Below are 12590 nucleotides of genomic sequence, written 5' to 3' on the forward strand. Positions count from 1 at the left end.
AAACACAGAAGGGATGTAGATAGAAAATTCTGGAAAATTAACGATAAAAAATAAAGGCAAATTGGCCTGGAATTTATCTTACTCTTGGAAAGAAAATTAACTGGTGTTAATTGAGTTAACTCACTACAATGTTGCTTAGCATACTAATGTAGGCAGTACATGAATAGCTGTTGCTTGAATAAATACATAGCAACAGTTTCTCTTCAATGCCATCTGACCCTGCTAGTTCAAATAGCTAGAAATCAGGTGGAGGCTTTGTATAACCTAGGATAGAAGTCATATCTAAATACAATTACTTTTAATACTCTAACTGCCTTTCACACAGATTATATACAAGATAAGAACTGAACACACTTTAGAACAAAGAATAACACAAAGTAACCACATTTTGTCAGCCTTTCATATGGGCTCTAAGTAGTAAAATCAACCCAGCAGGAACTGCAGTTGGGGACGATGAGAAGACACAAAGTAACATGTAAATCAAACAGTGTCATGAGTCAAAATGCTGCCAGACTGAAAAGGAATACACAACTGGCAAAAGCAGGACTCTCCTACTGAGCCCTAGGAGTTCAATTTACCCTACTCAGCCAGCACTGCGTGAGGATCTTCAATTAGAAAGTCTGCTAACAGATTGAAGAAGCAACACATTGGCAAAATACACCTAGTCCTTAAAACATCCTGAGAGTTAACCTACCACATCCTCTCCTACAAACACGGGACTTTTCCTCATCTACAGATATGCTTTACACTAGAGAAAAGGATACCACATTTTCATTTTTAGCTGTTAAAAGAATTCTGCTCCAATCTATTTTTGTGTTTGGCTGTTTTCATTGTGAGGATGTAGAACCATGGGGTTCTCCAAAAAATTGCATCTGACACCAACTTTAACAAGAGGTGTCCATTAGTAAAAGAAATATTTATGTATTTTTTAATTTAAATTAGGTCTCAAGGTTTATATCTTAGACCTAAATAGTTTCTTTGAATTTTGAATTAAAAAAATGTTTTAGCCTTAGTCACTGGTTTAACTTTATTAATATAATTTTTAGCTCTGCAAGGACTGTGGTTAATGAAAAAAGTGGGTACAGTTTTACATTAAATCATAACTTTGTCATTGCTACCGATTTTTCACACATTTTTTATAAAATTTCATGTAAATCTAAACAAAAGTAAAAGCAACAATTTCTCAAATATATTTACTAGGTGTTTAGAATCACAAGATTTTAGCTTTAGCAAATTTTTAAAAATAGCAATTTCTTAGCTTCACTGACTTCAGCAAACTCAAATTACTTTCAAGGTGGGTTGCACCATGAACAAACCTCTTACCTGTACTGCTGGAAATGTTAACATCGATACTGATGTCAGATATTCCTCCTCCCTTCAGAGAGGCCACACATGTATAAGTCCCGAAGTCCGTAAATTTTAAGTCAATGATATCCAAGTTTGTTGTTCCAGGGGACACATCTGGGTCAGTCTGTGTAATAACCATTCGCTCAGAACTTCTCAATGGACGACCATTTTTAAACCAACTAAATGTTAACTCCTCAGATGGAACAGCTTCTACTTGGCAAGATATTTTCACCTCACGCCCAATCTGGATGTTGTCATCTTTGTGATATGGATCAGGAGTGATCCAAAATCGTCCTTTTTTTAATGCTAAAACATAAAAATTCCACAAGGAGTTAGTGTTACTTTTACAATTGTGGAGATTTGGTCACTATAGGTAATCATCTCTGGGCTGAAGTAATAAAGCAAAGCAAAATAGAATGAACATGTTTCTTTGTTGATCTGAAGTCATGTGCACTATAAATCTTAAGAGGTGCTCCAGGAAAAAAACAAACAAGAACCATTTTAAAACTCTCCACACTGATATTTTTATACATTAGGTAATACTTGGCAGTGATAGAAAAATAGTACTTTAATTCTACTCACAATTGTTGCTCTAGTTAGGTCTCTGTTGTTGTGATAAAATAGTAGCCAAAGCACTGGTGGGGAAGGAATGGTTTTACTTCATTCTTACACTTACTTTCCGTTACTGAGGGAAGCAGGAACCCAGAGGCAAGAACTGAAGCAGAGATCTTGGGGAACACAGTTGCTTACTGGCCTGCTCTCTCAGGCTTGCTGGGCAGCTCTCTTTATGCAGTCGAAGCCCCCCTACCCAAGGATGCCATCACTCCCTGGGACTGGCCTCTCTCATATCAAAGAGCATTTAAGAAAACATCCCAAAGACATCCCTACAGTGTAGGCAGTACTACAACTGAAGTTCTGTCTTTCCAGGTGAGTTACAGTGACAATAGCAGCTAACTATGACAATTGTATTTAATTATGCCATAGGATAATTAGTATCACCATGGAATTTAAATTAATCAAGGCAACAGTTTACCTAAAGTCATAGGGTATTAAAGTGTAAGGCCTTGTGCAAAGTGACCATGAAAAACAAGGTGTTCATCTCCCTGTATTCAGGACTTTGTTGCAGAGTCCCTTTCCAAGACTAGACACTCAGGACAGCCCCAATTATTTGACATGGAGAACATAGAAATAACCATAATCTATTTATTAAATTCTAGGGAAACACATATATGAACTATTTTACAAGATTCAGGAAATCTGAATGACACAAAAGGACTTCACAAATTAGGGTTCAGAAAATATACTGTTTCGATAACAGAGAATGAGAAGATGCATATTTATAGCACATTTAATACTATTGTATCATAAATATTTAATAATAATATTAAATCCATGAGTCTTATTTATGTTGAACCATACATTTGATGTATTTGGTACAAGATACTGTGTCCATATAATTCAAATGCAATAAGGCTTCTACTGTGCAAAGCAGTTTAGGAAATCAGAGAATAGTTCTTTTAAAAAAAAAAACATTAAAATACCAAGAACATTTTGACTTTTAGTAAATAACACATAATCAATTTCATTTCTAAACATATCCTTCTATCACTTTTAAAGCAAATACATAAATGTAATATAATGATGACTAATAGCCATAGTTGTGAAACATTAAATTATGTGTATTAACTTATTAAATAATTTCATACTAATAGGAGAATACATTTGGATACTGTTAAGAATAATTTTCTGAGATGGCAGCGGTGGCTCACGCCTTTAATCCCAGCATTCAGGAGGCAGAGACAGGCGGATCACTGTGAGTTTGAGGCCAGCCTGGTCTACAAAGTGAGTCCAGGACAGCCAAGGATACACAGAGACCCTCTCTCGGAAAAGCTAAAAAAAAAATTCTGTACAAAGTGGTTTGTTGATTGACATATAGAAACTAATATAACAACACTCAGACACTTGTGTGGCTGAGATCCACTTAGCACACAGTACTATAGTGCAGCTCATGCTTTGTATGGAGACATAATAAAGTATTATTGACACCAAAAGCCTTGCACATTAATCGTCCAAATTGGATTGAAACTGCCAAACTCTAAAAACAGCCTGACAAAACATGTGAAATCAATATTCACATTATATGTCACAGGCTATTTCACCCATGGAAAAGTGATTTATAAATTCCTAAGTAAAAAGATTAATGATTATACAGCTACAATCAATAAGATTAAATATCATACATAATTGCAGAATTTTATAGCAATACAATCAAATGTATTTTAATGAATTGGCTACAAAAAAATTTAATGCCAAGGATATTTAATCTCAGTCTAAAACCACTCAGTAAGCTGGCCTAAGCCAATCATACTAGACTTCCAAGGGATACAAAATCCAAAGACAAAAAGAGAAGCCAGTCTGATTATTCAACTCGAAGTAAAGAAAATAAGAAGCAGTTTGAGACACTGGGATACACAGCGATCTTTTTATGTTTGTTTATGTTTTCCCTATATCTAAACAACTGGTTTCAAAAACATTCTAAAGAAAATAAAAGATAATTGTATATACATGAGGTATGTTTTTCTGCACTAACAGAAGAGTGAAATTTATTAGATTTTTCTCATTTAATTTGTTCAGAAATCTAAGAGACCAGCTCTGTTAAACTCACACATGGAAAGAGCAACTTGTAACTAGCTTTTCATTTCTATGAGATCCTAGATGGACTATCTAATTTTTATGTGTCAAGTGTGTCTTTCATAGAAATAAGAGGTGACAGTACTAGGCTCCTCAGAGACCCACTATAAGAAATAGCTTATTAGTGATTGTGTTTGAACTTTGAAAATATAGAGTGTTTAAATAGTTAACAAGCTGAAAGGCAGGTCCCTTCATTTATAATTAAATGTTTCCCTTTTAAGTGAACAATTTCTAGCAGTTCATACAACGATAATTTAAAGTCATTTATTCCTATCAGTTAATATTTCAACCTCTTCAAATCATTCTGAGATAAGTGGTACATATGAGAGGTGTCCGGTCGGCTCAAGGTTCTGTAGAAGACTAAAACACTCTTTGTAAAAGAGAAGACAAATATCTTTCCAGCAATGTAATTTGTGGCTGATTATTGAAAATCCCCTACCGCCAGCATAAGATAATATTATATTTGGTTTAATGTGCCATTGATTGTAATTAACGGACCTCGAAAGGTACTTGTTCAGTTTGGCAGTGCTTGTAAAGGTTTGACATGAAGCTAACCTCCGTTCTGAATAGCCAGCTTGGAAGTGCTGTAACATAAGTAAAGTAGATTGCTTCTTTGGCTTAGCCTTGAGACAGAACACCATCTTGAAAGACATCTAGACTATGGATTCCCCAGAAGGAGGCTGGGGGATTTTATCTTGACTGTAGCTACCAGCTTAAAGTTGCAAACTCTATTTCTTTTAGACTGAAGAAACTCAGCCCCAAATGGAATGTATATGCCACATCCTGCCCTCCTAGCCCCTGGAATCATTGTGGAAGAGAAGCAAAAAGTTTGTATGAGGCAGAGGCAGTGGATGATTACCAAGAAACCATGGCATCTGGACACAGCAGGGCAACTGCACATATGGACTCAGTGGTTGTGACAGCATATACAAGGCCTTTGCAAGCCCAAGCCAGGCCAATCCTAGCACAAAGAGGGAACAGGAACAGTAAGTCCTACACCTAGCCTATGAGCTATTGGAAATTTGTCAACTTCTGGCAGAGGGAGAATCATTTTTCTGTATGACTGTAGATTTGGGTAAATCTGCCACTCTGCAACAGCAGGTCACACTTCCATGTGTGCCAAAACAAACAAACAAACAAACAAACAAACAAACAAAAAACAAAAAACAAAAAGAAGAAGAAGAACACAAAACAAAGTTGAATGTGTAAGGAAGAAGGGGCAATCAGAGGGATCTGGGAGAAAGTTTAAGGATGGTGGGTGTTTATAATCAAAACACATTGTATGAAAGTCTAGACAAACTAATAAAATAATGAAAAATACATTTGTGGTAAAATATTCCATGAGATAGATAATACATATTTTCAAGATAATCGAAACAATTGATGGAGTTAATACAATAACTAGCAATTGAGCAAGTATCTCTTTGGAGATGAAAACTATCAGGCGTAACCTTTTGGACTTCTGCTTAGAATCTGTTTCACAAAAATAATGAGACAGAGTGGCCTCCAATCACCAATCCAAGTTGCTAAATTAGTGAAAAGATGAGAATGCAGAGATAGCTCCATTGTTAAGAGAACTGACTGCTTTCCAAGAGGCCCCAAGGTTGATTCCCAGCACCCATGTAGCAGCTCACAATCAGCTGCAGTGTCAGTTCCAGAGGATCTGACGCCTCCTCTGGCCTCTGTGGGCACAAGCTGTGCATGTGGTATGCAGACATACAGGAGAGCAAAGCACCAAAAAAAAAAAAAAAAAATTAAGTCATACTGTTTGTATAATGAATAGAAAACAGTGACATATTTCCCAGATACACCTCATCTTATGATCTCTGTAGAATTCTAGATGAAAAGTTTAAAACTGGTACAGAGAGAAATAGACATAGAAATCATTAACAGTATAATCAAATGAATAAGGCACTGATTTTTCTATTCTCTGTTAAAGAGAATTCAATATTTGTTTGAAAGACGAAGTATTTTCCAATCCCATCAGATGCCAATTGAATACGCAGTTGGAAATAGATTACATCAGCAAAGGTATGAAATAGAATTAACAATGGTATATTTTATATTTCCTTTATAATTAGGCAGCCACTGCCTTAGGGAATGATGAGCAGCTTAGGAGCAAACCAGTTCTCATTCTTCTGTATTGTCCCCACATCCATCCGTGATTGCGTTTACATATATATTCAGCAATTTTCATTAAACTTAATGTAAATGGGCATTTCAAACATTTGCTTTGGAGATACTGTTTCATTTGGTGTGACATGCCTGCGTTCACTTTGATTTTTTGTTACTGCCTTGCACTCTTGAGATTCATAGCGGGTAGGAGTGGAGGGAGGATGAGATGGAAGAAGCGATTGACCAATATGCACAGCAGAGATCAAACAATATATGATGGCCAAAGTCTACTAAGAGCCTACTACTATTGGAGAGAAAAAAAGAGTAACACCAAAATCGTAATTCCAGTGTAGCTTCTGACTATGTGCATGTCAGGGCCATATGTATACATCATGATCATGAGATATCAGGTGTTGAACATGGCATTCTCTAAAGGATAATTAACTTTAGGCTAGAGTGTTCTTTCTGTGTATCAGAGCTAAGCAGATAATCAGTTCCAATGATCAATGGAGGATGAAGGAAAAGAGAAATCTATGGCTACTTAGAAACTTAACTTCAGAAAGTTAATAAGGGTATTTAAAAACAAAACAGTAAGTTAGGTATGATAGTTGGGTGTAGAAGAGGAGTCTTCTTTTGTGGGTAACTGCTCAAAGCTTTGATGTGCTTTCATGCATGTTGCCACATACCTGGAGGTGGGCTGTACCTATCAAATTTCTGCTTATGTTCTGTGTGGAAATTTTTTCTAAGTCACATGCCCCAGAAAACCAAGTGAGGAAATTGGCAGCTATGGGATGAATCATGAAGGCATTTGAAAATGTATTGCATTCCTGATGTCTCAAGCATTTCCATTGAAAGCATCACAAATAACCAACAAGATAAACCTCTTTGGGGAAAATGAAATGTATGATAAGAAGGTATAACACAAAGGAAAGATCTCAACTCTTTATGTCAAGTATCAAATGACACACTGAAGTTTTCAAATGTAGTTGAGATATCTAAGAAACTTGCTTAACTAAGGCAAACATACTGTTTTAATGAATCAAAGTACTGGCAGTACATTTAACAAATATGAATTTTTCAGATTTCTTTCTTTGAAATGGTAGCTGTGAAATACATGAGCATCATTAAAAAATCACTAAATTATATTAGTTATAAAGTCACAAGGGTTGATATGGAGTTGTGGATCTATTTATTTTCTTGAGGAAAGAACAATTTAAGTTCATATCATATGTTATAGAATCTATGACTTAAGATTCTAAAAGAATAGAGTTATTGAGGAATAGTTAGAAATCAGAAGAATTTATTTTTTTCTTTCTTTTTAACTTATGCACTGGCAGTTATATATCAATTTCCTTTTGACATTCAAATTGCTAATCAATGACCACCTGAGTGGATGTTCATTAGCAAAGGGTAACAACGACAAAATACAGCATTTCCTGGAGCAAGATTCATAGGGGAAGCACAATAATTTGAATGCAGAATTAGACACTGAAAGGTGGTATGGGTTCTGTTTCATTGTAAAGTTTCTATGCGCTACTTATTTTGTCAGTTTACTCAAAATTAATCACCACAGTAATCATTCAAACTGTTACACCAAAGTGTGGCTAAGTTGTAATGGTTCTTTGAATGTTCTACTCAATAGAACAACTATATGTAATAGAACCTAAAGAAGAGAAAAGGTAGTTCAGGTAGGCACACATTATACTTCCTCCTTTTTGGAACAAGCTCTTCTTCCCTTAAAGAGCAGAAAAGTAGATTTGCTACTGTCACCATCATCTTGTCATTCTTTCCATTTCCATCTGATCTTAAGAGAAAATATACAATGCTTAGAAATTACCAAAATAGCCTCATAAGTAACATATCTGAGAATATTTTCTTAGTGTGGCTACCATATAAATGGTTTTTGACATAGACTGATGGCTATCACTACTTATTTAAATAGGGTATAGTAATTAGCACCATTTTCTGGCCCTTTAATGTTCAAAATTAATATTGTTGAGTTCACATTTTCAATTTTTAAAATGTGTCTTCACCCATAGAAGCAAAAAAAGGGAACATATATATTTTACAAAATTGTTTTTAAAAATTAGGATTAGAAACAACTATACAGTGATCTTGAGGTAGAAATTCCTGGGCTAGAATAATCCATCTGAAATTCTTTTTAAAACAGTATATCCTTAATACTTACGGAAGTGATTTTGATACACTGGAAAGCCAGCTGAGTAGTAGGGCTGAGAGAAAGTATGGAGTCCCTGTCACCTAAGTGCATCTTGCAGCATACTTAATAAACTATTTCTGAGAGGCATGGAGCAGAAGAAATAGAGGAATAAACAGAAAGGATGAAAAGAATTCTACCTAAAAACTTTTCATTGAATTAGATGTCTTCTTTACTTTGAGGTTTTGACTTTTTTGTCTTTGGAGTTATAGTATTTCTTTCTCGAATGATTGATTCCATCTGCTAACCTCTCTCACTGTACCATATACCCAATGCTCCCCCAGTTACCACTTCTGTGGCTTCAGTATTTTTCTTCCCTAAGCTGTTTCTTCAGACAAAGACCTTGAGTATCTCACACCTAAGTATTTTTCTTTATCATTCCCATTCCTCAAATTGTCTGTGGCCCATTTCATGATACAATAGTAAGACATGAGTTGTCTCCCCTGTTTCCTCACCCCTGTTTTCTCACGTTTTCATTCTCTTGGACAGGTTACACACAGGTATTATTTGAACTATTTTGCCCTTCATAGCTCCAAGGCTAGCACTGGTTTTTAAACTGATTAACACAGTAAGTTTTTCTAGTTCTTTCACATTTTCATATTATTTACATTTTCATTTTACACTTCTTCATTGTTAGGTAACACTTAAGAAGATAAACAAGTCTATTTTGCTCATTTGCATCACAATTCCCATCCCCTGTTCCCTCATTCATTCAAATTCTCCAACAGCAAATAAAAACCAAGTCCTTTTGAGGCTGGAATTATTTCGATATTATTTTGACACAATTGCAAAACACACAGATTTTTCTTAATATTCTATCTTGTATTTTGCTGCCTAAGAGTTAGGAACACGAAATTACTGTATACTTTGTTTCATTTTCTAAGATGAAAATAATGTGTAACCTTTTATTTATTTATTTCAGTGCAAGAGAAAATAGGATTAAATAACTTAAATCATTTTTTTTCATTTAGAATTGTAGAACAAAAAATAATCTAGGTGTATTAAGTAAGTAAACATAAAATACCTTTGTTCTTTAGGAATGGTAGAAATTATGTTATTTTCTACTTGGTGAACAGATGAACAATAGTACCACTTAGTCAATACCACATAACCCTCCCTCAGGGTGGCTAGTGTTTTATGGTTTTCTTTCTGACTATTGGTCCCTAGCATTATTTTCCAGTATCCGTGTACTCTAGATCCATAATTTTGACATAGAAAATAGATAATAAATGATGATTTAATAACATATTAATCTCTCTAATTTTTCATTCCCTATACTGGTCCTTAAAATTTTCTCCATTTTTGCTCCATTATTATTGAGTTCCACTTCTGTCCCTCATCATATTAGCATTTAATAAAACTTTTGCAAATATTGAGTGTAACATTTTTCTATAATACTAAATTAAGTCATTTGGACCATCAAAGTAGAAGAATTAGAAAGAAGTTAGGAATTTTGTTACAAGAAACTGTCAAGTGCCAAAGAAAATTCTTATGGCCATAAGGCACACATGCTAACATGCAACCCAGCCATAATACACACACATGCTGTCCTAGCATGCTCAGTGATGAAATATCAATAATATATGAGAGTTTAAAATGTCAAATTTCTTTAGGTCATGCTTGTCCAAAATGATAAACCTTGTTTAATGTTCTATTAATTAGTTAATTAATAGAACCACAGAATAGATGCCTAAATTTGCTGATTAATGATATTTAGAAGGATTGTCAAAATGAGGGATAAAGACACTCTGGAATAAACTAAATATAATGCTTAGCATATATAGTACTAAACATGTACAATATTTTCTTTTTATAGAGGACATACTGCTTATTCTGAAGCCTTTAAAGAAGGTTACAGGGGTGTAATTGTGGTATTGTTTTTATTTTTAATAAGAAAAGTATACCAAATAAGATAATTCATAGTGTTGGTGAGAAAAGAAAAATAGAAACTGGCCAAATAATTTAAGGACAGGGGCTCTCACACTAAGGTTTTCTTTAGCTGAACTCCAAAATTGTCACCAGGTACGTGAGCAATTTTGTCCTTGTCTGAAGTCAGGTGTATACGAAGTATTTAAGGCAAGTGTCTTTCACTCAGGGATGCTAGAAGTAAGTCTGATTTCTTTCTGTTGTTTTCTATGGAACCAATATTGGGAAGACATGAATAAAACTGAGAGATACCCTGAGACACCTTAAAGTTGGGTCAACTGAACTGATCAGCTCTTCCCCATACCTTACCTCAATCTCTGCCATGATCCTATAAATGAAAAAGGGAAAAGCCCTGGACTCTTGGACTAGCTGTCTGGTGCTACTGATTTCAGGGGACCCACTACTCCTCCATAGGAGCTTCACTTGCTCTCTTGACTTTTACCTTTGACTCTGTAATAAAATTCCTTTCAAATCACACATTTCTGTGGTCCACAAAGTTCATTGTTTAAATTCCCCAACACCTCTGAGTCCACTGATTAAGTGGAAGTGTTGTGTGTCTGTGAGGGTCTGGCAACTAACAACTGAATTAAAATCCACCTGATGTAACAAAAGCCTCCATCAAACACAAAAGGCAGCCCACCCTTCCTTGAATCAGCACTAGCAGTGAATCTGTTCTTCAAGGCGAGCTAACAGCACCAATTTTACCTTTGAAACCAATGTGTGTAGTTTAAGCACAGAGTGGCTCAGGCTTAAGCATAAATCCAAAAGTACTGCTTTCTTAAGTGATGCAGAAGTAAATATAAATTTATGTTTTATGAAACTGGCCTAGAAAGTAGGTTGTTGATAGTATCAATGTAGGTTTAAGAATATTGGTGATATTATTTGTTATGGATTGTGTCAGATATGTGCTTTAAGAAGTGAATAGGACGTTGAACTAAAGAGAGGGATGAAAAACGAAGGGTAAAGGAGAGAATACAGGGAAGGACAACTGAGTCAAAGGCCACTTGAAAAGCCATATTGAAAGCTGCTACTATAGAAGCTTTTACTACTGCTGAAGACTGATGCACATATGAACTCACAGTGACTGTGGCAGCATGCAGAAGGCATGTGCAATTCAATCCACATGAGATCATGACAACGAGTTGAGGAAGTTGATAAGTCTCCCACCCATAACTAAGAAGTTATCTGCAATTGATACCCATTGATAAAGAAGAAAATCTGTTTCCTTCAATGGATCTTCACTGATCATATTAACAGTCCTTTAGGAGTATATATGAGTAGTTGGCCAATACAACATGAACTCAATGGTATTTTTAAATATTTTGTCTCAATTTGTCTTGTTTGGGCATTTTTTGGTCTTATCTGTATTTTGTTTGTTAATTTTGATTTTTTTTTTTTTTTGTGGTTTTCTGTGTATATCATGCCTTTTGTTTTGTTTTCTCCTTTCTTTAGAGAGTAAAGAGGAAAAAAGATAAGTTTTTGTGGTAAGTAGACGGAGAGGTTCTGGAAGAAATTTGGGATAGAACAAAAAGATCAAAATATGCTGTATAAAGATTTTTTTCACTGAAAGTTTATTTAATAAAGAACACATGAGTGGGCAAGGAAAAGTTGAATCTGGAATGAACTGAGTGAATTTCTCAACAAATGAATAAAGTAAAATTACACAAAGAAGAAGTAGCTGATTTGACATAAGATTCATATGCTCTTACCAGGAAAACAAATTAATAGATCAGAACTCAAACTCTAAAGAGTTGGATAGAATAATATGTTTAAAATTGGGGGAAAAAAAGAGGTCCCTATAGCATCTAATCTTTATAATAAAATTTCATGTCTGGAAAATCCAGTTTCACAAAAAGAAGTAGCTACGTTTTCTCTCATATATGCCATCTAAGGAGAGACTTCAAAGCAAAGGGGAGGACTCGCAGAGTAGGAATATGTCAGAAGGGGAAAAATGGGCAACAGACGGGACTAGTGTAATTATAGTATACCAAAAGTAAACCTTATAAAATTCACTACTATGTGCAATTAATATATACTAATTAAAGTATTTTTGCTTTTCTAGATATAAGCTTTACAGTTTGAAAACTGTGAGAACTTCAAGAAAATGTTTTTTAGAAATGCTCCATGATAAATTAAATATTTGCATTATTCACAGTGTGGTTGAATATGTTATTTTATAGTAAGTTGTAAATACTAGAATCAATGACTTTTATGCTATAGGAGTTGATTTGAGTGCATTCTCATAGTGACTGGATTGTATTGTCAAAAATTTATTAAATTATTCCTGCTATAAGAA

At 34.7% G+C, this 12590-nt stretch overlaps 1 protein-coding gene across 2 annotated transcripts in view; it reads right to left on the minus strand.

Annotated features, from left to right (window-relative positions):
* The window catches only part of Mdga2 (MAM domain containing glycosylphosphatidylinositol anchor 2), an 800517-nt gene that overhangs the window by 179969 nt on the left and 607958 nt on the right, over positions 1-12590 (minus strand). For both annotated transcript variants that reach the window (XR_007830679.1, XM_051146875.1), the window contains one exon: positions 1324-1653. Coding sequence is in view for 1 of the 2 variants with exons in the window: in XM_051146875.1 (XP_051002832.1) it covers positions 1324-1653 (330 nt within the window). In the remaining variant the exon portion in view is untranslated. The remainder of the gene's footprint in view (positions 1-1323; positions 1654-12590) is intronic.

This window comes from Acomys russatus, chromosome 1, assembly GCF_903995435.1.
Source record: "Acomys russatus chromosome 1, mAcoRus1.1, whole genome shotgun sequence".
NCBI lineage: Eukaryota > Metazoa > Chordata > Mammalia > Rodentia > Muridae > Acomys > Acomys russatus.